Source organism: Oncorhynchus mykiss, chromosome 25, assembly GCF_013265735.2.
Source record: "Oncorhynchus mykiss isolate Arlee chromosome 25, USDA_OmykA_1.1, whole genome shotgun sequence".
Lineage (NCBI taxonomy): Eukaryota > Metazoa > Chordata > Actinopteri > Salmoniformes > Salmonidae > Oncorhynchus > Oncorhynchus mykiss.
The window spans coordinates 985,051-1,011,163 of NC_048589.1; the positions used below are offsets into that span (position 1 = coordinate 985,051).

At 41.0% G+C, this 26,113-nt stretch overlaps 1 protein-coding gene across 2 annotated transcripts; it reads left to right on the top strand.

Moving 5' to 3' along the window:
* Positions 1-433: 433 nt before the first annotated feature.
* On the top strand, positions 434-25,127 carry LOC110505218 (bromo adjacent homology domain-containing 1 protein). Of its 2 annotated transcripts, none has more exons than XM_021584300.2 (7): positions 434-801; positions 9,212-10,831; positions 15,180-15,577; positions 17,943-18,102; positions 18,536-18,615; positions 19,431-19,522; positions 20,088-25,127. In XM_021584300.2, the coding sequence occupies exons 2-7, from the start codon at positions 9,232-9,234 to the stop codon at positions 20,275-20,277; spliced, it is 2,520 nt and encodes an 839-aa protein (XP_021439975.2). In that variant the 5' UTR covers positions 434-801; positions 9,212-9,231; the 3' UTR covers positions 20,278-25,127. The 2 variants fall into 2 exon arrangements, with proteins under 2 accessions (XP_021439975.2, XP_021439977.2); XM_021584302.2 differs by having other exon boundaries at positions 20,361-25,127.
* Positions 25,128-26,113: the final 986 nt, after the last annotated feature.

A 26,113-nucleotide genomic window follows, 5' to 3' on the forward strand; every position in this document is an offset into this window, starting at 1 on the left:
TTACTATACATTTAGTTAACTGTCGAGACTAAGTTAACAATGAAATAAATGTTAGCTGACATGGCTAATTGAGTTACTGTCAGTGACTGATAAAACAAGGGCTCTAAGCGACAGTTTATGTCACTTATGCGTGGAGCCAGCCCTGCATGGATTTAATTTAGGTTTAAGTAGGCTTATACTTTCATTGTAGGCTGTTGATGGGTGGACATTGGATAGCCTAAAACAATGAACTGAATTTGCTCCATCCCAGGGAGGACTTTGATTAGAAAATCTAGATTTCAAGGTAACACAAATACTGTCGGTGTCATTGGTTTACATTTAGTAAGGAGTTGTTCCGATTGGGGTTGATTTAGGAAGAATCATAATTATGCACTTTGGAACAAAGTTTTTCCTTGATATTGATTTCTTCAGTCTTGGGCGGCTGCGTCTCGTGAAGCATGTTTGATTCATGCAGCAAGTTTGTGCAGAAAATAATCTCCGTCGCAGTTAGAGCAGATTGATATGGCCACTGGTAGTTCATTCTGACGTCCGTATACTTCGATAATAAACTATCATTGTTAAAATCGTTGCTCTTGGAACGATACTGTTCGTTGTCCCAGCGCAACAGCAGTCTCTCGAATGCAGCGCATGAATATTATCTCTAGCATGCCACTTCGGAAGTAGGTCACCGTTTTACCATGTCTCAGCTCTATTGGGTGCTCGTTTTATTTCAAAATTACACGTCGACACTGTTCATCATTTATAAAAAGGTGTAATTTGAAGTAAGAGTGGACTCAAATCGACCATCTATCGTGACCTAAGGTAAAATTATATAGCGCATAATGCATCATATTTAATGTATAGCCTATGTGAGATACGTTGTAATAACATGTTTATAACTGCTTTATTATGCTTGCAGTCAGATGTCATGGTTATTCCTTGCCTGCACCCACCTGAACCGTTACTTCTGATATTATAGTATAGCCTTAGAATAGCCCGTGTCGGGAGTCGAACTCAAGAATTTAGAACAGATTTTTAACAGTGCATTATCAATTTCATGATTTGGGTTTAACCGGATTATAATGACTGACCATAATGTTAGGCTAAATGTCCGATTAGTAGGCTAATCGCTCATCTAAATACTGAGCACGCATTGAGTCGTGTGAGTTGGCGGTCTAAACTCATAGCCTCGTTGCTCATGGTGGTAAATTAATCTGGTAAATCCAGAACTGTGGAGTCTGCCGGAGACTGTGATACGCCCTATGAGAACGGCACTGAGAACGGTACTGTAACGGAAGGTCGGTTAAAATATATATATGCTTTATTGTCACATACACCGGATAGGTGCAGTGAAATGTGTTGTTTTACAGGGTCAGTCATAGTAGAACAGAACCCCTGGAGCAAATGAGGGTTAAGTGCCTTGCTCAAGGGAACATCGACAGATTGTTCACCTTCTCGGGCTCAGGTATTCGACAGTGACATTTTGGTTACCGAACAAACGCTCCGCTAGACTACCTGGTTCTCTCATCATATCCATGGTCTTCCACCGCCCTCTCCCATTATTGCAAGTTAAAAATAATATGATATGACATATCATAAACCATATAATATTATTATTATGACTGTTTTCTTTATCCAAGAGTTATCCATAAAGTTTTCCTTTTTTAATATTTTTTTTTTTAAACAACGTGCGTCATTTACACTTCATTCGTTCCATAGCCTGCTTTCTTATCCCAATGAAGCAACTTGATTTGACATCCATAGACAGAAACTCAAAGTGCCCCCTTCTGTTCCCTCATTATCTCTAATTAAAAATGGTCTTTCTGATGTATTGCATTTCATGGTCCTCGGAGTCCACTGGAAATAATGTCCCTTTAAATTGCGGGATGTTTGGAAATGCAAGGCTAAAAATGCAGTCCAGAATCAAGTCAACTGAACATTATTCTGGTTGCATGTACGTCTGCTATAGAATAGGAAAATGCTGAAGAAGGAATAACATCATGCAGAGAGTTGGCTTGTTTTTAGAAGGAAAATGACATTGCATTTTTGGGATTATTTTCTTGATACACATTTTAGTATTGATTTGTAAATTAAATGATTATAACATGAAAACAAGATTACCAGAACCACAGGCATCTGTTCAATTTGGTTTTTTTTGTCATGTCTTATTAATTTCTTGGCTCAGTGGGTGTTTGCAAAGGTTGCTCTTTGGTTGTAAAATATTTGAGGAAACCAGTGCAATGATATTGTGAAGAAAGAAAGGACCAGACCTGGGTTCAGTTAGTATTTGTTTTCTTTCAAATACTGCACTTGATTGAGCTTGCTTGGCACAATGGACTCAATGGAGTAGTCCCAAATGTGCAAACCCCATCTATCCGGCACTCAGGGAAGGCTCAATAAAAGGCATGTGTTTGAGTGAACCCACGTCTTTAAGAGTCTTGCATTTGCTAGCAATCATGCATATGATGCATATAGACAAGGGGTATTCTGCATTCCAAAAGGCAATTAATGTAGCCTACATCAAACTTCAGTTCTAATCGATGTGTGAGGAATTTGTGTGAATAACAGACAACTATATCCATAGAATGGCAGGCTGGGGTCCCATAAGGTGCCATATTGTTGGTGTGTATAGACCCTACTGTTACAATGTGGTATTTCATACAACATCCAGCTCCTGTAGTCCTGTTATTGTTTTTAAGACCAGTTATTCATTTGTGCGTAAAAAAAACCCCATCTCCATTCATGTCATAAGAATTTCCCACTACCTGTACTGGGGGTGATTAGTTAGTTTAGAGTTATGTGTGTTATTCTGCATTGATTTCAGTGGGTAGGCTAATTGTTTGTCACAGGGTTCTTCCTGGGAAGGAGAGGCGGACCAAAACGCAGCGTGGTTATTTCAATACATCTTTAATAAAGATGAAAATAGAACAATATACAAGAACCGAAAACAGCCCTATCTGGTGTAACAAACACAAAGACAGGAACAATCACCCACAAAACCCAACACAAAACAGGCTACCTAAATATGGCTCCCAATCAGAGACAATGACTAACACCTGCCTCTGATTGAGAACCATATCAGGCCCAAACACAGAAACAGACAAACAAGACATCCAACATAGAATGCCCACTCAGATCACACCCTGACCAAACAAAACATAGAACATACAAAGCAAACTATGGTCAGGGAGTGACATTGTTAGGAAATTGTTTGCTTAGTAGTCACACCAACATTTGAATGGTTGCCGATTGATGATAGGCATTTGTATGATAGAAAACATGAATTGTCATAAGAGAAAGCCGTTAAAGAATGTCCATTCAGACAGTAACTATTAGAGTTTTTCAAGCAGACTATGGATCATATCAGCTTTTAGGTTTTATCTCCATGCGGCCAGTATTGGAAAAATACTTCAATCCGGATTGTATGGCATGGCAACAGAGTCTCACAATCAACTCGTGCATATATGTACGAAATGCATTTCAGCAAATTTTGTGCGTTTTTCTGGCTTAATTCGTGAGAAAAGACACTAATTTATGTGCTTCTTAATTCGTGCGAAAAGACACAAATTTAACCAGTAGGCTACACACAAGCCTTTTCAAAAACCATATAGACGCGATAGTTTATATTTAATTTTTGTTCTTAAACTCGATGTAGGATCAGGCAAAATCCCTTGAGTTGCGCACCTTATGCAGGTTTGGTCCTCGGTTGGTTGCCATGTATTTCATTTTTGTTCTTAAACACAATGTAGGACTTGGCAAAATTCCTTGAATTGCGCACCTTACGCAGGTTTGGTCCTCGGTTGGTTGCCATGTGTCCATATTGAGTGGTGTGGTCATGATGTCTAGGTCCGCTTGTCAACGGATGTGGAAAGCATAGTGCAACCTAGGAGTTTGGTTTCTAGTTTTGAGTCGGTTGATCCACTTCCACATGGAAACCGGAGGGGGGAAGGGAGGGGGTGCACTCCACACATATGCGCGTAGGCCTTCCGTAGGGTGGGGGTTAGGGTTAGGTCCAGTTGGAGTTAGGGTTAGGTATAGTTAGTAGAATGGTTAAGGTTAGGGTTAAGGTTAGGGTAAGGTATCGCGTATATGGTTGTTGCAAAGGCTTGTGTGCCTACTGGTTAAATTCGTGTCTTTTCGCACAAATTAAGTAGCACATAAATTAGTGTATTTTCAAACGAATTGAACCACGCACAAATGCACAAAAACGCACGAAATCTGCTGAAATACATTTTGTGCATATATGCGCAAATTAGATGTGAGGCTGGGCTGGGCATGGATGATCGCTTCAGTGAGTCTAAGATATGAATGGCCTCTGTGGAAAGTTGTGCTTCTCTGGAGTGAGAAGAACAATTTACTCTAGTGTTCTGTGCCCGAGAGAACATACAGTGTGTTCGGAAAGCACTGTTTTGCCCCTTGACTTTACCACAATTTGTCACGTTACAACTTATTCTAAAATGGATTTAATTGTTTTCCCCCTCATCAATCTACACACAATACCCCATAATGACAAAGCAAAAACATTTTTTTAAAATACATTTTAGCAAATTTATCAACAATAAAAAAAATGAAAAACCTTATTTACATACAGTTGAAGTCGGAAGTTTACATACACTTAGGCTGGAGTCATTAAAACTTGTTTTTCAACCACTCCACAAAGTTATTGTTAACAAAGTATAGTTTGGGCAAGTCGGTTAGGACATCTACTTAGTGCATGACACAAGTATTTTTCCAAGAATTGTTTACAGACAGATTATTTCACTTATAATTCACTGTATCACAATTCCAGGGGGGCAGAGGTTTACATACACTAAGTTGACTGTGCCTTTAAACAGCTTGGAAAATTCCAGAAAATGATGTCATGGCATTAGATGCTTCTCATTTGAGTCAATTGGAGGTGTACCTGTGGATGTATTTCAAGGCCTACCTTCAAACTCAGTGCCTCTTTGCTTGACATCATGGGAAAATCAAAAGAAATCAGCCAATACCTCAGAAAACATTTTTAGACCTCCACAAGTCTGGTTCATCCTTGGGAGATATTTCCAAACGCCTGAAGGTACCATGTCATCTGTACAAACAATAGTACGCAAGTATAAACACCATGGGACCACGCAGCTGTCATACTTACCGCTCAGGAAAGAGCTCTGTCTCCTTGAGATGAACGTACTTTGGTGCGAAAAGTGCAAATCAATCCCAGAACAACAGCAAAGGACCTTGTGAAGATGCTGGAGGAAACAGGTACAAAAGTATCAAAATCCTCATTAAAACAAGTCCTATATACACATAACCTGAAAAGACACCTCAGCAAGGAAGAAGCCACTGCTCCAAAACCGTCATAAAAAAAGCCAGACTACAATTTGCAACTGCACATGGAGACAAAGATCACACTTTTTTGAGAAATGTCCTCTTGTCTGATGAAACAACATTTTTAACTGTTTTGCCATAATGACCATCGTTACGTTTGGAGGAAAAAGAGGGAGGCTTGCAAGCCGAAGAACACCATCACAACCGTGAAGCATGTGGGGTGCTTTGCTACAGGAGGGACTGGTGCACTTCACAAAATAGATGGCATCATGAGGACGGAAAATTATGTGGATATATTGAAGCAACATCTCAAGACATCAGTCAGGAAGTTAACGCTTGGTTGTAAATGGATCTTCCAAATGAACAATGACCCCAAGCATACTTCCCAAAGTTGTGGCAAAATTGCTTAAGGATAACAATGTCAAGGTATTGGAGTGGTCATCACAAAGCCCTGACCTAGATCCTATAGAAAATTTGTGGTCAGAACTGAAAAAGCGTGTGCAAGCAAGGAGGCCTACAAACCTAACTCAGTTTCACCAGCTCTGTCTGGAGGAATGGGCCAAAATTCACCCAACTTATTGTGGAAAGTTTGTGGAAGGCTACCCGAAACGTTTGACCCAAGTTAAATATTTTAAAGGCAATGCTACCAGATACTAATTGAGTTTATGTAAACTTCTGACCTACTGGGAATGTGATGAAAGAAGTAAAAGCTGAAATAAATAATTCTCTCTACTATTATTCTGACATTTCACATTCTTAAAACAAAATGGTGATCCTAACAGAGAGAATCCTAAAACAGATAATTTTTAAATGTCAGGAATTGTGAAAAACTGAGTTTAAATGTATCTGGCTAAGGTGTATGTAAACTTCAGACTTCAACACTAGACATTCAGACCCTTTGCTATGAGACTCGAAATTGAGCTCAGTTGCATCTTGTTTCCATTGATCATCATTGAGATGTTTCTACTTGATACTTGTCCACCTGTGGTAAATTCAAATGATTGGATATTATTTGGCAGGTGCACACCTAACCAAGCCATGAGGTCAAAGGAATTGTCCGTAGAGCTCCAAGACAGGATTGTGTCGAGGAACAGATATGGGGAAGGGTACCAAAACGTTTCTACAGCATTGAAGGTCCCCAAGAACACAGTGGTCTCCATCATTCTTAAAAATGAAAACATTTGTAACCACCAAGGCTCTTCCTAGAGCTGGCTTCCCAGCCGTACTGAGCAATTGGGGGAGTAGGGCCTTAGTCAGGGAGGTGATCAAGAACCCGATGGCCACTCTGATAGAGCGCCAGAGTTCCTCTGTGGAGGTGGGAAAACCTTCCAGAAGGACAATCATCTCTGCTGCACAACACCAATAAGGCCTTTATGTTAGAGTGGCCAGACAGAAGCCACTCCTCAGTAAAAGGCCCATTACAGCCCGCTTGGAGTTTACCAAAAGGCACCTAAAGGACTCTAAGACCATGTGAAACAATATTCTCTAGTCTGATGTAACTAAGATTGAACTCTTTGGCCTGAATGCCAAGCGTCACGTCTGGAGGAAACCTGGTACTACCCCTACGGTGAATCATGGTGGTGGCAAATGCAGGTGTGCCCAAGAATACTCAAGGCGATAATCGCTGCCAAAGGTGCTTCAAAATATATTTGAGATTCCTCAAAGTAGCCACCCTTTGCCTCGATGACAGCTTTGCACACTCTTGGCATTCTCTTAACCAGCTTCTCCTGGAATGCTTTTCTAACAATCTTGAAGGATATCCCACATATGCTGAGCACTTGTTGGCTGCTTTTCCTTGACTCTGCGGTCTAACTCAACCATAACCATCTGAATTGGGTTTAGGTCTGGTGATTGTGGAGGCCAGGTCATCTGATGCAGCACTCCATGACTCTCCTTCTTGAATAAATAGCCCTTACATAACCTGAATGTGTTTTGGGTCATTGTCCTGTTGAAAAGCAAATGATAAGTAAAGGAGTGGAATAAGAATATATATATATATATATATAAATATATGGATGAGCAATGAGAGAGCGGCATAGGCAAGATGCAGTAGATGGTATCTAAAACAGTATCTGCATACGAGATGAGTAATGCAAGATATGTAAACATTATTAAAGTGGCATTATTAGTGACTAGTGATCCATTTATTAAAGTGGCCAATGATGTCAAGTCTGTATGTAGGTAGCAGCCTCTCTGTGTTAGTGATGGCTGTTTAATGGTCTGATGGCCTTGAGATAGAAGCTGTTTTTCAGTCTCTCGGTCCCAGCTTTGAAGCACCTGTACTGACCTCGCCTTCTGGATGGTAGCGGGGTGAACAGCCAGTGCCTCGGCTGGTTGTTGTTCTTTTGACCTTCCTGTGGCATCGGGTGCTGTAGGTGTCCTGGAGGGCAAGTAGTTTGCCCCGGTAATGCGTTGTGCAGACCGCACCCTCTGGAGAGCCTTTCTGTTGTGGGCGGTGCAGTTCAGTCTCTCGGTCCCAGCTTTGAAGCACCTGTACTGACCTCGCCTTCTGGATGGTAGCGGGGTGAACAGTCAGTGCCTCGGCTGGTTGTTGATCTTTTGACCTTCCTGTGGCATCGGGTGCTGTAGGTGTCCTGGAGGGCAAGTAGTTTGCCCCGGTAATGCGTTGTGCAGACCCACCCTCTGGAGAGCCTTTCTGTTGGGGGCGGTGCAGTTGCTGTACCAGGCGGTGATGCAGCCTGACAGGATAATCTCAATTGTGCATCTGTAAAAATTTGTCGGGCTTTTAGGTGACAAGCCAAATTTCTTCAGCCTCCTGAGGTTGCAATTATTTCTAAACCTGTTATTGCTTTGTTATTACAGGGTATTGTGTGTAGATTGATGAGGGTGAAAAAATAGTTTAAGTATTTTAGAATAAGTCTAACATAACAAAATGTGGAAAAAGTCAAGGGGTCTGAATAATTTCCGAATGCACTGTAGATGTTAAAGTAGTATCTTTGCCCTTCTAAGAGGTTGTAATAAGCATATGATTTGAATCTTTTTCCATTGAATACACAGTCCCGGTCTGTTCAATGTTAAAACTTCTTGGCGCTACCCATCCTGTTAGCGGGATCATTTTCGTCAGCAACCGCTGAATAGCATAGCGCAACAGTCAAATAATATGAAATCACAAGTGCAATATTGCAAAACACAGTTTAGCCTTTTGTTAATCCACCTGTCGTTTCAGATTTTGAGATTATGCTTTACAGCGAAAGCAATCCAAGTGTTTGTGTAAGTTTATCGATAGCATAGCATAACATGTACACTTAGCATCAGGAAGCTTGGTCACCAAAATGTATATTTCTGTTTTTTTGTATTTGTTGTGTTCATAATAAAAAATACATCAAATAAAACATTTAAATAAATGAAAAAAAGAACATCCCAAACCCTCCCCTAACCCGGACGACACTGGACTCAAACCAGGATGTCTACTGGCACAGCTAGCACTGCGATGCAGTACCTTAGACCACTGCGCTACTCAGGAGGCCTGGCCCAACACTCTTAACCGCTAAGCTACCTGCCGAATAACTTAAGCATGATTGGAACTACACAATGGGATAGGGCAAGTTTTTGCTTTCCATGACTCAATATTATGTGTGTGTGTGTGTATGTGTGTGTGTGTATGTGTGTCCACCTGAGGGGAAATTCATCTATTGAGATGATCCTATGGAAGTCAGCAGCAGTACCCTTCTGACTGTGTGGCTAATTTAAAATCCATATCCCCTCTGTGTTGATAGCGTCATAATGGTTTGGGCTAGAAACTAATATGACCTCACTATGGAAAGCTGAGACTCTCTCGAACATGTACCATAATAAAAACTGTATTGAGCCTTACTTTCTTAATGCACGTGCATTCACTGTCATGTCGGTTAAGTTTCTGCAAAAAAACTCTCCCCATTCATTGATATTTCTATGTCTCCTCCCCCAGGGTCTGTATGAAGGGATGTGATGACCCATGCACGACAGAAGGACTCTCTGAGCAGATACCATTCCGGTAACTCCTGGGAGCAGTTCGGGGGGGTGCCACATGCTGAGGCCATGGTGGGGGGAGCCCGGCCTGATCGCCCAAAACTAAAAAGAGGGAGGCCCAAGAAGATCAAGAGGGGCAGAGCGAAAGAGCGCAATGATCTGAGAGTGGTGGAGAAGAAGGAGGAGGAGAAGGACAGGAAGCTGTACCCTCTCAGGGCCAGGACACTGGATCAATGTGAGGGGGACACCCTCAACTGTCGCGTCTTTCTCACCCGTCTGGAGGAGAGTGGTGATGAGGACAAGGCGAGCTGCTTGAAGGGTCGAATAGAGACCAAAGAGGAACGGAGCCATAACCTGGTGCGTGGAAGGACCAAGCCCTGCAAGTCTAGACAAAATACCTTCAAAGCTTATCAGAAATTGCCGGAATTAAACAAACAATTAAAATTGTTATGCACATTACCTGTTGTGGAGCCTCGCAAACGGAGACTAGCCTCTCTGAATGCAGAGGCTGTGAATAGGCTGCTCTTATATAGAGAATATCCTCAAGGGGCCAGACTCATAAAGAAGCTACAGTCCAATGGGAATCTGGCAAAAGATGCAGTAATTTTGGGACACAACACCCCAAGGGGTCCTAAAGTGGCAAAATCAGACATTTATGTTATTGGAAGTTCCAAACAAAACAAAAAGTCTATGAAGATGGAAGACATGGATCTACTGAGCCTGTACGGTCCTACCCCCCGGCGTCAGGCCAGTCTCAACGCTGCTGCTTTGCTCAAGATCACCAGCACCTCCTTCAAAGCCAAACACCGGGTGGCTAAGACCAACTGCAAGCAAATGAGTGCAGTACTGAGGACCAAACAGTCACTGCACCCCAAGCTAAAGAAACAACAGTATCATAAACTCCAACACGGGAAATACCAGACCCATCCACAGCTGATTCAGAGATGCTGTAATCTCTATAAGAGGGAGTCATTCCACCCCGAACCCCAGTGGGAGGGGATTACAGGGGGGAACGGCTCCATCAGATCTGGCTTCCAGTGTCGAGCCTTGCTGGGCTACCCGATGAAGTCTGTGAAGGAGGAACAGGTCAAGACGCAGTTGACTCCTTCTTTCTACAGCTGCTCCCAAGAAAGGTCAGTGGAGTATTGCCACCAACTGGCCCTGTTCCTCAACCAGAAGAGCTTTGGTGAAGACAAACTTGAGGAGCGTTCGCTCTCCAATAGCTACCTCCCCTCTCCCCGTTCCCTGGCCCACCCACATGCCCTAACCATAAGCCCCCACCCTTACCCGTGTTTCTCGGGCTACTACGTCCACTTTTCTCACCATGAAACCTCCTCTACCCTCATGACCTCCGTGAGCTCCATCCCCATGCCCTACCCTCCCTCCTCTGTGGCCCCCATCCCGTTGAGCGAGGCTCCACAACAGGGCTCTCTACCCTTAGGAATCGCCCACCCGGTCTACTGCTATGGAGAATCCTGCCAAATCAGTGGATACGCATATACAGCAGTACCGACGCTAGCCAGCAGGAGGTGCTGTTATAATGCAGGCTGCTCCAGCTGCAGCCACAAGATTAAGATGGGTAAGGGGAGGCAGAAATGCCTATAAATACAGTCACCTCCACAATTATTAGCACCCTTGATAAATATGAGCAAAAATACTGTATAAAATAAATTATACAAATACTGAGCTATATCATATGCTTATTTTTTTAAATTATTATTTTATACAAATACAATTGCTCAGAGAAAGAGATTTTGCTAAACAAGTAAGTAAAACAAATAAGTTATTGGCACCTCTAAAGATTATTATAAATAAGATGTAACAAAATTAAATCTGCATTAACATTCTACTTTTAAAAATTAATCTCAGTTTAAGGAACTGTATTGTGGCCTTCCATGGCTTCCTATTTCACTGGGGTATAAAAATGATGTAGTACACACATATTTATTATCCCTTTGTCATTCATCATGTGAAAAGGCAAAGAACCCACAAACGAAAATAAATAAATGGTTGTTAACCTTCAAAAAACAGGCAATGGGAGAAAAAACAATTGCAAAAAAAACTAGTATACCACTTACCACTCTTTGGGCAACAATTAAGAAGTTTAAAACCAGTGGAACAGTGGTAAACTTGCCTGGTATTGGACGCAAGTGTATCTTGTCCCCACGCACAGTGAGGAAGATGGTTCTGGAGGTAAAGAAAAAACCAAGGGCCAAAGTTGGAGAATTACATTCACCACCTCCATACCAATATGCTCTTTGGAAGGGTTGCCTTTATTATTAAGAGCAACCAACAATTGTAAATGCCAGGAGTTCGCTAAACGTATTGGCACTTGGTTTGGAACCAGTGCTATGGTCAGATGACATGAAAATAGAGCTCTTTGGCCATGCACACCAGTGGTGAGTTTGGAGACAAAAGCATGATGTGTATTCAGAAAAGAAACTCATACCCAGCTAGCAAATAACATTCTGAGAACCATATGTTTCTTAGAGCTTGGTGAGAGTGTGGTTAATTATTTTCTTGGTATTTTATTACTTTACAGAAGTTTCCTAAAAGTTCAAACATGGTTGGATTTAATAAAAATGTTGATAATGTTTTAGGAATGCAACTGGTTTGACATTGGGAATGTTCTCACATTGTTTCTAATGTTCTCGGAACAATGTCCTTCTGTGGAAATGTCAGTAACTCAGCATAACATTTCCTATAGGTTTCCTCATGGTTCTATTTAAAGTCTTGTTCTCAAATTGTTCTGAGAACGTTAAGACAACTTTCCATAAGAAAACGTTAGTAACGTTCAGAGAAGGTTCAACAAATATTATTTAAAAACATATACATTCCGTTCTCAGCGTCATCAAAACTACATGTATCTCGATCCTCTATCTTGTTAAGTGTTTCAGCCACTAATTGGCCACACCTGATCTTAATGAGTACTTGTTTCCTTTTAAATGGGTTCTGTCTGAATACACTAAAATGAACAGCTTTGTATAAGTAAAAAAAAAACATGGCATGCTATCTCCATCCTGGTGGTGCAATGGACTAATTCCATGTTTTAGAGAACAGAAGATCATAGGTTCAAATCATAGTGACACAATAAAAAATAAATGTGTTTCCATGATTAATGCCTAAGAAAATGAATTTCCATGTGTGCCTGGAGTTAGCCTAAGCTAGAAAACAGTTAGCCTAAGCTAGCAGTGTTATTAAAAGTCTTAATGAAACATATTCTCAGAACATAATTTAATAATTAGCTTCAAATAACCTATACATTCTGTTCTCAGATCGTTAATAAAGCCTTCCAGGGAACCATAGTAATACGTTATCAGAATCTACCTGTAACCTAAGAATTAACGTTGACAGAACAGGCTAAATGTTCACGTCAGTTCTCAGAACATAACAAAAAAAATTAGTTTTACCAGTCAGGAAACTTATGGCTTCATTCCCAGAACTAGTGAGAAACCAAAAATGTATCTTCCCACAACTTCCTAGGAACCAAATGTGCTAGCTGGGTACCTACTTAAAAAAATGGTGGTGGATCTTTGATGTTATGGGGCTGTTTTGCTTCCACTGGTCCTGGGAACCTTGTTAAGGTCAACGGCATCAAGAACTCTAATGTCCCAGGACATTTTAGCCAAAAAAACTGGTTGCCTCTGCCAGGAGGTTCAACTTGGCAACAAGTGGCTCTTCCAGCAAGACAACAACCCCAAGCACACATCAATATCTACAAAGAAAGGATTAACTGAACACAAAATCAAAATTTTGGCAATGGTCATCTCTGTCTTCGGACGACAACCCCATTGAAAACCTTTGGTTTGAATGAATTGAAGTGGGCAGTCCATAAGCGCAGACCAAATGTTATTAAGGATCTGGGAATATTCTGTACAGAGGATCCCTCCCAATATGTCTCCAATCTCAAAAAACATTTTAGAAAATGGCTCAGTGCTGTTATCCTCGCAAGGGAAGGCTGCCGGAGTATTAAAAACAGGGTTGCCAACAATTTTTTGATTTATTCTTATCACTTGTTAAACAAAATCTCTTTCTCTGAGCAATTGTATTCGTCTAAAATAATGTATTTTTTTTAGTTTACAATATAGCTCAGTATTTGTCAAATTTATTTTATACAGTCTTTTTTTGCTCATCTTTATCAAGGACGGTAATCACTTTGGAAGTGAATGTATACAGTGATAATGATGTGAAATGGCCATGATAGTTGCAGGGTGTTAACCATGTTTGAGATGGCTCAGTGTCCTTTAAGTCGATCAGTCAAACCAGCAACAATCTGTGGAGAATACTTATGTTTTGACCTTGAGAATACTCCTCACAGGAATGGCAGTTATAGGAAAAGGTTACAGAGAATAAGAAATATCACATGGGAGGGAAGAATCAACATTTTATAAGAAATTTGTTCAGTCATGTTCTCCCGATTCATTCAGTGGGGTCTAAAAGCCTGGTAGGGTTTAACATCCACAGTCCTGAGCTGAACTTTGTTTCTTCATCCTTGACCCTCCCCCCACTCAACGTACATGGTCAGTGGAGTTCCTTACCTACTGCATCTAGCCACTAGTTGTATGAGTATTCACCACAGATGGTTTAGATAGAATGTACTGTATTTACTACTGAAGCTGAGTAGTATTCATGCGGAGATGCCAAGCTGTGGTCTTTGATCAGTTACTCTGGAATCCCAATTGCTCCCAGTGGTCCTCTATATAGGGTCTGTTAATCTTTGTAGCAGAGCTTGGTACTGTACACACATGATGAAGGAAAAAGGAAACCGCACACTACTCTTGATAGTATCACTGATCTTTAATAAGCTTTACGTATCGGCCTCACAGCCTTCGTCAGAGCTTTATTTTTTTTTAATTAGCACCCTTATGTAGACCTAGCCCCAACCACATCCGTTCCACGCATCGAAAGTGGTTGAAGGTGAAGGAAAAACAAGTGTTACCAAATATAACAATATGCATTTCACAAATATTCAAATAAAGTGTGTAAATAAGATCTATTAAACACGTATGTAAAACCACAATGAGGACATAGACCTACCGAGCAAGTTTTCATTAATCATTGGGTACATCGTACAAAAAACATCAGAGTAATCTTAAATAGGGGAATAATTCATGTTCAAATTCACAACATAACATATCATTAAGACCTTTAGGAAATAATGTTTGGAGGGTGAAAATCCGAAAACATTATTACATTACATTGGAGTACAATACAGCGTCTCTACTACCTTTGTGCACTGGTCTTAATGGTCAGGTGAAGCTGCCCCACAGCTTGGTTGATTCCTATGTTAAAAAAAAAGACTCTACATTTCATTAGAGTACAATACAGCGTCTCTACTACCTTTGTGCACAGATCCAGTCATGCATCAGATTATGTAATAATATACTTCCAGGAATAAACAGAAGTGGTAAATGAGTGCCGATTGAGATGAGAGTCAAGTAGCATAAATGCTATAATACAAAAAAAAAAAAAACATTTAGCGTAATAGGTGGCTAAACACTATTCACAAAAAAAGGTGCATAAAATGCTTTGACCTCAACTGACTGCATCACTTTGTATATTACAGTATCATATCAACTTTAACCAGTTCTCTGATTCCACACTGCCGGTCTGTGGTCCATCAGACCACAATAAATGGACATCTCTGTCATTCTGATGTGCATTTGTGGCCTGCTGTTTCAGCCTTGTGCCTCACAGCTACAATTAATACAGGGGATACAGATAGGCAGTGTTCTAATCTCTACTGCATGCAGTGTCGGTGTTTCTATATCAGTGGTGCTGAAACAGAGTGGGCTCACCATGACAGGAAAGGAGAGGATGAGTCTAAAGTTTTTGTGAGGGTCTATGTTTGGGTGCGTGTGGGTGCATGTGTGTGGGTTCACGAGACTGGTCACTCCAGTGTCTGACAACTCCAATTATCCCCACAGAAGACTACTCCTCGTCTCTAGAGGACCACAGCTCCTCCTCTGTCCCAGCCTCCCCCGCACCCCGGCCCCTCTCCGGCTGCCCCGCCAGCCCCAGCACTCCCCCAGCTGCCCAATCAGTGGCCTGCTTTCAGACCTCTCTATCAGACCCCAGCCAACTGCAGGTCCCGCTGCAGGTGGTCCGGGAGTGCCCTCAGAGTGCCAAGCCACCCAGCAGCTCTCTGTCTGGGGTGAGCAGCGGCTCGTGTTCCGTCTGCCCCCACATTCAAGACAAGCAGCAGCTGGGGCCCGCCAGCCTCGCAGCCTGCAGAGCTGCCAAGCAGCAGAGGATCACCTGTCGCCGGGCAACCAATGGTTGGCTGCCCGTGGGCGTGCCCTTCGAGAGGGAGGTTTTCACTGTGGTACGTGTTGCTGTGTTAAAGGGATAATCCACCCCCAGAAATAAAAATCATGAAACTCCTGTCAATTTGGTGAAAGCCTATGTTTAATCAGTAGGTAAAGTGATAATATTCCAGTGATTTAACTTCTAAGTGGTCCGTCTGTGAAATCAGGAAATCATGTAGGAACGCATTATAGCTACTGTACATGGTTCTCGTCACTGGAGATAGGGGATCACACTATCACATCCAATAATGCTTTTAAAACAATTACCTGCACTCAGATCACCAAATCAGCCAATAGATGGAATGGGCATACTTGTCTAGAACAGCGATTCTCAACTGTTGGGAACATTTGAATGCGTTGCGGTTGTCATTTAAAAATAATAATAATAAAAAATAATGATTTTATGAATAAATACTACAGTCTGAACTTGAGTGACTTACACCAGGTAGAAAGTTTGTAGAAATTATAATGAATTTACATTTTAAAATAATTTTCTCTCTGAAAATGAATAACAGTATTTTTAATATAGAGCTATTAGCAGTGCCATTTTGGTTGATTTTGTGGTCTCAAACTATGAGTTTATTAACATTCTTCATCAAAAATATGGGCAAAATTGTATTATTGACAATAAAAGGGGTGGGAATGGTGTTCCCTTGTCATGTAATTGCTACATTTAATATCAATATAGCATTTAAAATATACTGAAGAAATGGATAAATGCAACATGTAAAGTTTTGTTCCCCATGTTTCATGAGCTGAGATAAAAGATCACAGAAATATTCCATATTCACTAAAAGCTTATTTATCTCAAATGTTGTGAACAAATTTGTTTACATTCCTGTTAGTGAGCATTTCTCCTTTGCCAAGATAATCCATCTACCTGACAGGTGTGGCATATCAAGAAGCTGATTAAACAGCATGATTATTACACAGGTGCACCTTGTGCTGGGAATAATAAAAGGCCACTCTAAAATGTGCAGTTTTGAGGGTGTGTGCAATTGGCATGCTAACTGCAGGAATGTCCACCAAAGTTGTTGACAAATAATTGAATGTAAATTTCTCTACCATAAGCTTCCAACTTCGTTTTACAGAATTTGGCAATACGTCCAACCGGCCTCAAAACCATAGACAACGTGTAATCACGCCAGCCCAGGACCTCTACATCCTTCTTCTTCACCTGCGGGATCGTCTGAGGGGGTGCTGAGGAGTATTTATGTCTATAATAATGTCCTTTTGTAGAGAAAAACTAATTCTGATTGGCTGGACCTGGCTCCCCAGTGGGTGGGCCTATGCCCTCCTAGGCTGACTCATGGCTGCACCCTTGCCCAATAGATATCCCAGTCCTGTGAAATCAATCAATTTATTTTAATTGACTGATTCACTTACATGAACTGTCAAATCTTTGAAATTGTTGCATGTTGCGTCTATATTTTTGATCAGTATAGGTTTCCAGATTGTGTTTTGGCGATTATGTTTTTTCAAATATTGGGTCACGACTGAGACAACCTGGTTCAATTTGGGTCCCGAGGCAAAACCAGTTGAGAACCACTGGTCTAGAACACATCCAACCGTTTATATCGTCACAAGAAAGTATATTTTGATTAGATGTGCTCAATCTAAACAGTGCACCAAATGTTCAATTCAGTTTCTCCTTCAAGTACCATCTCGCAATGCGCCCTGTTTGCCTGTGGGAAATGTGTGAAAGGGCCGTTGTTCCCATAGCAATGTACTCCGCACTTGCTCTGGGCAGAGAGGAACTGCAAGTTGAAATCAGTGAGATAAACTTCTAAATGGATAGAGCAATTTGTTTAGGTCATTTTCCAGCTAGCTAGCTACTTTACATGCTGATATTTACTTTGGTATTATTGTACGTAGCTATGTTTGCTAGCTTCTTTTGCAATTTGGAAATTGTTGTGGAAATCTGTCGCAGCTCAAGTCGACTACAAAAACGACATTGTAATGCTCTCTCTCTGGGCTAGCTACAATGTTGGTTTTGTAGTCGACTTGAGCTGCAACAGATTTCCACAACGATTTTCACATTGCAACAAAATAAAAAATAATTCACATGTTGCTACCAACCTTTGTTATAACAACAAAATGAAACATTTCTTCACCCCAAAATATTGTTTTCACATTTTAGTGTTATTTAACAATGTTCAACACTGTAATTAGTGGTTTGGGGTGGATTATTCCTTTAAGAGATATTGGTTGTACCTTGTAAGGTAGGCTACAGAATATTATATTTAGTACTGTAAAGACAAACTTTGTCTGTATGCATGTATGATATTATTACACATCATGTGCTTAGCTTGTGCTTGCATGTACTAATAACATTGCTAATAGTATGTGGCAACAATGGTTATATTTTGAATATGTTTCCAGGGGGAAGAGACAACAGTGTTGCGCAAATGTTTTGAAGGGGTCAAACGGGATGGGGAGGTAATTTGGGTTCGAGACACAGTCCTGCTGCGCTCTGGCCCCAGGAAAAAGTATCTGCCCTACATAGCCAAAATCTCAGCCCTATGGGAGGACTCAGAATCCGGTGAGGCACCGCCTTTTTTACACAAATCTAAACTGACACAGATGGATGAAAAACGAAACTATAGCCATGTTTAAAACCATAGACCCACAGGTTCAAATAGTATTGATTTTGTTTGAAATACTTCAGATTGAGCTTGCCTTGCACAATGGAACTAATGGAATAGCCCCAAAAGTACAAAACCTGCCCATATTTTGTTCCAGGCAGGAATCAAATGCTCAAAACATTAGAATGAAAACAAATACCATTTGAACCAAGGTTTGTTAAACAGACCATTGTTTGCTGCATAATCATTTAGAGAATGTGACAAAACGTGAAATATTATGAATAGGATCCCTACCCATCATCGGATGGAATCCCTACCCATCATAATTCGATACAACTTCAGTTATCCTCTTATCACTCTGAAAATTGCACTGTCTGTGTGTATCCTTAGGAGAGATGATGATGAGTCTGTTTTGGTACTACCGCCCAGAACACACACAGGGAGGCCGCAATCCCAGCACACACTGTGAGGTGAGTTTGCAGAAAGCTGAGTTCATACTGTGTGGCTGCAATCCACAATGTTTGTCCAGCCGCAGCTTGGTTCTCCATAGGGAATGAGATGGCAAACACATTGCTTCCGTTGAATTATGTATTTCCTGGAGAAATAGGCTACAGGCTTCCCGTTGTCAATATCCCTCAGGAACAAACAGACTTTGTTCACCCAGGCTAGAAATAATAAACAGCAGCCTTATTCACAACCCACTGGGCACAGATGTCAATTCAACGTTTATTCCACGTTAGTTCAACGTAATTTCATTGAAATGACGTGGAAACAACGTTGATTCAATCAATGTGTGCCCAGTGGAAATGATCTGCGAGAGAGCTAGTAGGGAAAAAAAGGTTTTGAAACAGGGAGGCACTAACTGAACCAACATAGCGGGGAGGGTCTCCCTGAAAGTGCCACCAGAGTGGTACGGCCTGATTTTCATGACCTGTTGTAAAACATTTTGCTGCAGTGTGCCCTACTTTAATACCCTAGGCTTTGAGAAGACCAAAGCTACTGCTTTGCTCTACTAAAGCCTCTGTAAGGATAACTAGCTAGGATTAAAACAAGACACACTTTTTTGATCTCCCATGACTGTGTGATTTCCTGATGGTATAAGTGGGTCTTGGTAATGATGTCAGATACACATAGTTGCGAGATTCCTCTTCATATTAAAGGGATAGTTCAGTCATAACATATTTTGATACATGATACATGCATATGTAAAATTGCTGAAACATATTTGTTTTGGTTCATAAGTAAGTTCATTTTCTTCAGTCTTGTCACCTGACTTTGTTTCCAGAATGAGATTTTTGCATCTCGTCATCAGGACCAGAACAGTGTGGCCTGCATTGAAGACAAGTGCTACGTTTTGACGTTAGCACAGTACTGTAGGTAAGGTGTCTGTTTTTCGCTGATGGAAGTTGGGCGTGAGAATCAATAGGATGTGGGAGCCACATGATGTTGAGTGGATTGTATTATATTATATCTGTTGCATTGTATTTGTTCACTTTTATTTTTCTCTGTGAGCTATTCTAAGATGTTAAAGGACAATTCCGCCACTTTTCAACCTCATATTCATTATCTCCAGCACCATACCAGTGTCTTGATATGTAAAAACTATGTGTTTCTATGATCTGTGATTAAAAAGACAAGAAAAAAATGCTTCTCTGTGTCATCCCAAGGTAGTATTAAAAGTACGAAAAACAGTATTTTCATGCTCTCCATGCAAAAACTCTTAGTTTTTGAAAATCACTGTTTTCACAAATGTTTATTAACTTCTGATGAGGTCATCGGGAGGAATATTTTAAATGTTATATATTTTTCTACAAAACATAGAAATGTGCCGTTTTCACATATGTAGACACTGGTATTTTGCTGGAGATAATGAAAATGAGGTTAAAAAACCATGGAATTTCCATTTAAGCATTTGGGTGGTCTTCTTGACATGGTATTTCAGATTTTGTGCCTTCGTGAAATGTCGCGGGAAGGGTCTCCCTGAAAGTGCCACCAGAATGGTACGGCCTTGTGTTGAATACGGCACCTCTGCCCACCGCTGTGTGCCCACGGACATCGACCCCAACCTGGTGTTCGTCTGTCGCCACGTCTACGACTTCCGCTACGGGCGCATCCTGAAGAACCTGCAGTAGCACTTGTGAGGACAGTGGTAGAAGGAAGGAATATAAACAGTGAAAGAAGAGGTTAAAAATACACTATTTTGTTCTTTCCTCAGAATCCTCACCAAAAGCGCCAGTTGAGACAGACCAAGCCACTCTGTTTTGAGAGGGGCGTGAGATGTCAACAGTTTTAGGCTGAGTAAGTCTCGATGTCTGGAAGTGTTTTTGCTCAATGTCCTGTGGGTCACAATTGGTCAATGAGGAAATGTTTTTTATCATCCCAAGCACAAATTCCCTTTTTTGTTTTTACTACTTTGCCAAATGATGATTTTATTTTTGCATCATCCCATTCCTTTGCCTATAAATATGTGGGTTAGTAGTCACGTATTGTGTTGACAGATGGTACGAGTTAAGACTTGTTTTGGATTTAACAGGATGACTCATAAATTAAATGATGGCTTAACACTTTTATCTGTAATGATTTAGTCTTGAATTTAAATTTTAATTGGCTTAAGTGCATAGAGAACTATGTATTTATATATGGAGAAAATCACATTTATTTTTAAAGTAATTTAAGAGTGAATTATTTAGACTTTTCAAAACGAGAAATTATCCAGGCGTTTGCCAACACTGACTCGCTGTCTGCACTGTCTTAGAGGTAAAGTACCTGTGAATCGCCCCTACCAACTCACTCAGAGGTGTCCTCCGTTGTCATGCCCTCCATTGTCATGGGCTGCTGAAGAAATTCCTAGGGGGACTTCTAGAGTGGAGAGCTGATGAAATAAACCCATCAACTTTGGTACACACTTGTGACTTGAATCGTGCAATTCATGTTTCACATTTAAATACTAATTTAAATAATTACATGAGCAGGAAATTCTAATGAACAAATTCCCCTTGTTGTCTTAGAAGATATAAACCTCAGTAACAGTTAACAGATTACATAGAATTTTTGAGGTAATTTATTTGGTATTTGCTCAAAATCAGACACAAATTAATGCATATTGCGCAAACTCCAAACATATTGCGCTGCGTGTTGTGGCTATCACTTTGATCATTTTAACTCCCTCAGTTTTGGACATTTGTGCATATGGTGGAGGCGTGCATGAACGTGCAAATGGAGGGCAGAAAGGAAAGGACTGTTTTTTTTTATTCAGCATATGAATAACCGGTGACTCTTAACTGGAAGGGCCACCCCAAGATAATGTTTTTGCCCTACTACCCTGCCTTGAATTGACCAATGAACAAGTGTTCATTGCCCTTGAGCAAGGTAGTTAACCCCCAACAATAACTGCTTCCCGGGCGCCGATGACGTCGATTAAGGCATCCCCTGTGGAAGACACATTTTAGTTGAATGCTTTCACTTGTGCAACTGACTACTTTCCAAGAAAAGTAGGACAACATTATTGTTATTTTATGTATTTTTTAAATGCCATTTTTTTCTGGTAAATTCTGTTAATTGATAACAAATGGATTTACCAAAAGGGAATAGAAAGGAGTGTAAAATGTCAAATTCAACTTATTCCCCGGTGTAGAAAACTCTGAATTCCATATTTCTTATGTGCATATGTTACAAGTTTTAGCATGGAGTTTCTGGGAATTCTTGGAAAGGATATTCATAGCAGTGTTTGTATCATTTAACATGGACCTGTTTAATATAAAACAATATTTAAATGGAATAAATAATATATGATTTTGAATCCAAGAGTTTAATTTGACGAGATTGCAAAGTCAGTCTGACTAATCTTTGCATGTGCATGACATTGTGTCAAGTTCTTACAAATTAACATCAGTAACTTACTCTCATTTAGCTCCTGAACGGAGTTGACTTTCTAATAAAAATCTTTCTGCTTTTAAAGGGCAACTCCACCACTTTTCAACCTCATTTTCATTATCTCCAGCACCATACCCGTGTCAACGTATGTAAAAAATAAAAAATAAAAAGGTTTTATAGAAAAATTACATAAAGTTACAAAGTTCTACAAAGTTTAAAACTGATTTTCAAACACTATGAAATTCAAAGTGATGTGGGGAGCAAGAAAATACCCTCTCTTATGGTATGACTTCCTTCGCATTTAAAAACTGGATGAAAGGTGGTTACAGAGAGGCATTTGTTAGGACCTTTCTTATTATCTTTTTAACCACAGATCATAGATACTGGTTTGGTGCTGTAGATTATGAATATGAGGTTGGAAAGTGGTGGAATTGCTCTTTAACTTTCTCCTGGTGAGATGAGCTGTTGAACAACCTGAGAAGCGTACTAAGACAAACCCACCACATGGTGTCCTGCTAGGTCTGCTTTCAGTGTTTCATTCAACATAATTTTGTCTTCTGACAAATACAATAATGGATGTCTCCATAGGCCGTATGTATCAAGCGTCTCAGAGTAGGAGTAGTTTAAGGATCAGTTTTGGCTTTTAGATTACAGTGAATAAGGTTACATGGACGGGACAAGCTGATCCAAGATCAGCACTTCTTCTTTGAGACAACTGATATGTACGGACACAGAAGTTTACATTAATTTAATTAATATTGATCCTCAAATCCGATAAAATATTGGAACGATAAAAGGTACTGTTTTACCATATGTTGACCTTTCATAGTTACCTCATGACACCTTTTTGAGTGTCACAAAAAGGTAATGCCCCGTGCTTACAACAGCCCTTTGATGTCTTATGCCACTTTAATGTGTAATCCACCTTTCCTTGTGAATTAATGGTGGCCATTCATATATTCTTATTGAGTGGATCAGGAGATGGGGGGTTCAAGGACTCTTGGAGATCCAATATAGTAATTAGCAACCCAGTATCACAGATTATTGTGAAATAGACACAAGTTGCTTATTGGAACTTCGTGACAGGCACACAAAGCTGTGTGCATTAGACAATTTTGTATACATTTAATTTCAATCACAGATAAAGACAGTAGGTTAAGACAGAAACAATAGGAGGACGGTTGGTTGGGCTTATAACGCGAATGTCTAGCAACACAAATGATTTTCTCTCATTACGGACAACTTTAGCTTATTAGCAACTTTGCAGCTACTTAGCATGCTAGTTAACCCTTCCCCTAACCTTAACCCTTTAACCTAACTCCATTTGCATGTCTAACAGCCTGCATGTTTGATAAAAGCTTATTAAGGGTAAACTGCTTACAGTTTAATCGCCTTGTACTGTATTGATCTATTACCTTGGGGTTGTTTGTGTGTGTGTCTGTGTGCATGTTCCCTGACTTGTGTATGTGTCCATGTGTGTTCATTCCCCTATTTCCTCGCAGGCTACTGCAGTGAAATACTTTTACAAGTTCCCCAGTGAAAATTGACTTCAGTCGGTCTGTTTCCGTGCACAGATGTTGTACACAGTTTAAGTCAATGACAGTGGAACTCTATCTACACTTGAGATAGAGTACACCTGCAAGAAAATGGAGTACACCTGCAAGGTCACTCATCCCATTTTCAGCTGTCCTTAAGATCTTCAATTTGGAGAGGCTGTCTTCGCTTTCTTTAGAAAAAACATTGGTCCATTGATTCAATCGTTTGCGACTTAGAGTGCATTTTATTTCCGGATGCTCTTGAGGCTAATTCAAGGTCTCTGTAATATTGTTTTTCCGTATTTCGAGAAATGTAATTTGCTACCACTTCGCTTGTTATGTCAGTTTGGTCGGGAAACAAAAGCTGGTGGCCTGGTTTCCTTCTGACCCCATCAAAAAAGTACCAAAGAGCAGAATGCTCAGTTCTTAAGGCGTGCACACATAGCACCGATTGTGGATCTAGCATTTGTGTCTGGGTGTGCACTCGGTTCAGACTTGGGGGGAGTGAAGGAGGGTAAAGACATAATTTGCATTTAAGATATTTAAATATTGTCTTTCTCGATGTGGCCAATTAATTTGTCATAGTCACCGGAAATTAAGTAAATTATGTGATCTGTAGAAATGTATTTCTCCATCCTAGGGCATGTGGTATAGGCTACCAGACATTAAATGTGTCTGATAATGATAGCTTTCTGAACTATAATGGAAGGATTGGCGTAGGATATATATCCGTATAGCTCAGACACACTGGTAGGATTGTCAAATGTTTGCCTGCCGACAGCACTTATGACCTCCGTACAGAGTGTCAGCAGTCAATATTTATTGTGTTCACACAGCAAAACCTTGAAGTAGTCAGCCACTCGGCCTTGTTAAAATACTCTATCCAGAAGGTGCCAGTAGCGTTGTTTCGCAATGCATGTCTGTGTGTGTTGCTTAGTTCATGGTATAGATGCCAATGTTATCAAGTTGGCTACAGTAGCTGTGCTAATGTTGCTATTTTGTAGAAAGCCCTCGTTGATACTAGCGAGATGGCCACAGCTCGATAACTACCTAGCAAGATGACAAATACAGTGTTTAATTCACTCTGCATAATCCACTACCAACAGTGCCAGCCCATAGACAAATGTTTAGCTAGCTAGTGAACATTAGCATATTCGCTAGCTAGCACAACATAGCTAGCTACCTAGCCAATGACATTGCACTAACTCAGCAGCTAACACAGGCAGTTTTTTAATGGAAACAAATCCATTGTGATTGATTATAATGAGTTGTAGAAATGATTTAGTGTTGTGCTGTTGTGTGTTGTTTAGTGTCCTTTAGTGTATTTAGTGTTGTTTATTATCCTTTTTGTTGACACTTCTGATGGCTCCCACTGAGGGTTTGGTAGGTTACTTTTTAAATGTAATCCGTTACTAATTACCTGTCTAAAATTTTAATCGGTAACGTAACCTTCGGATTACCTAAACTCAGTAACGTAATCTGATCCTTTTATTCAGATTACAACTGCTCACTTTTGGTTGTTTGAAAAGGAAATAATCTCCAAAATTGTCACGCCCTGACCTTAGAGAGCCTTTTTATTTTTCTATTTGGTTAGGTCAGGGTGTGATTTGGGTGGGCATTCTAGTTTGTCTATATCTTTGTTGGCCGGGTATGGTTCCCAATCAGAGGCAGCTGTCTATCATTGTCTCTGACTGGGGATCATACTTAGGCAGCCCTTTTTCCCACCTTCAGTTGTGGGATCTTGTTTGTGTGTAGTTGCTTTCTGCACTGCATATAGCTTTACGTTCGTTTTGCATTTTGTTGTTTTTTGGTGTCATTTAAAATAAAAATATAATGTACGCCAACCACGCTGCACCTTTGTCTCCTTCTAACAACGGACGTAACAGAAGATCCCACCACCAAAGGACCAAGCAGCGTGGCCAGGAGGAGCAGGGATCCTGGGCCTGGGAGAAAAGTGAGTGGAGGACATCATGGACATGGGAGGAGGTTATGGCAGGGATTCTGCCATGAAAGCAGGCGGAGGCAGCGCAGGAGGACCAATGGTGACTCCGAAGTTCACGACCAAGAAGGAAGCCCGAGAGGCAGCCCCCCCCATTTTTTGGGGGCGGGGGCACACGGGTTGGTTGCCGAAGCCAAGGGGAGAGTTTGAGAGCGAAAAGGAGTATTGGGATAGACTGAGTGAGGAGTATTGTGAGATGGTTGAGGGGAGTGATGAGGTAGAGTGGATGGTTTGGTGGAGCAAGACAGTCGCCGTGAGGAGCGTGTTTTGCGGAGATACGCAATGTGTCTCCAGTGCGCATCCACAGCCCGGTACGTTCTGTGCCAGCTCCTCGCACTTGCCGTGCGGACGTGAGCACCCAGCCAGGATGGGTTGTGCCGGCTCAGCGCTCCCGGTCTCCAGTACGCCTCCTCGGTCCAGGATATCCTGTGCCGGCTCTACGCACTGTTTGCCAGTGCGCCTTCACAGCCCAATGCGCCCTGTGCCAGCGCCCCGCACTAAAGGGAGCATCCAGCCAGGACGCGTTGTGCCAGCTCTACGCTCCAGACCTCCAGTGCGTCT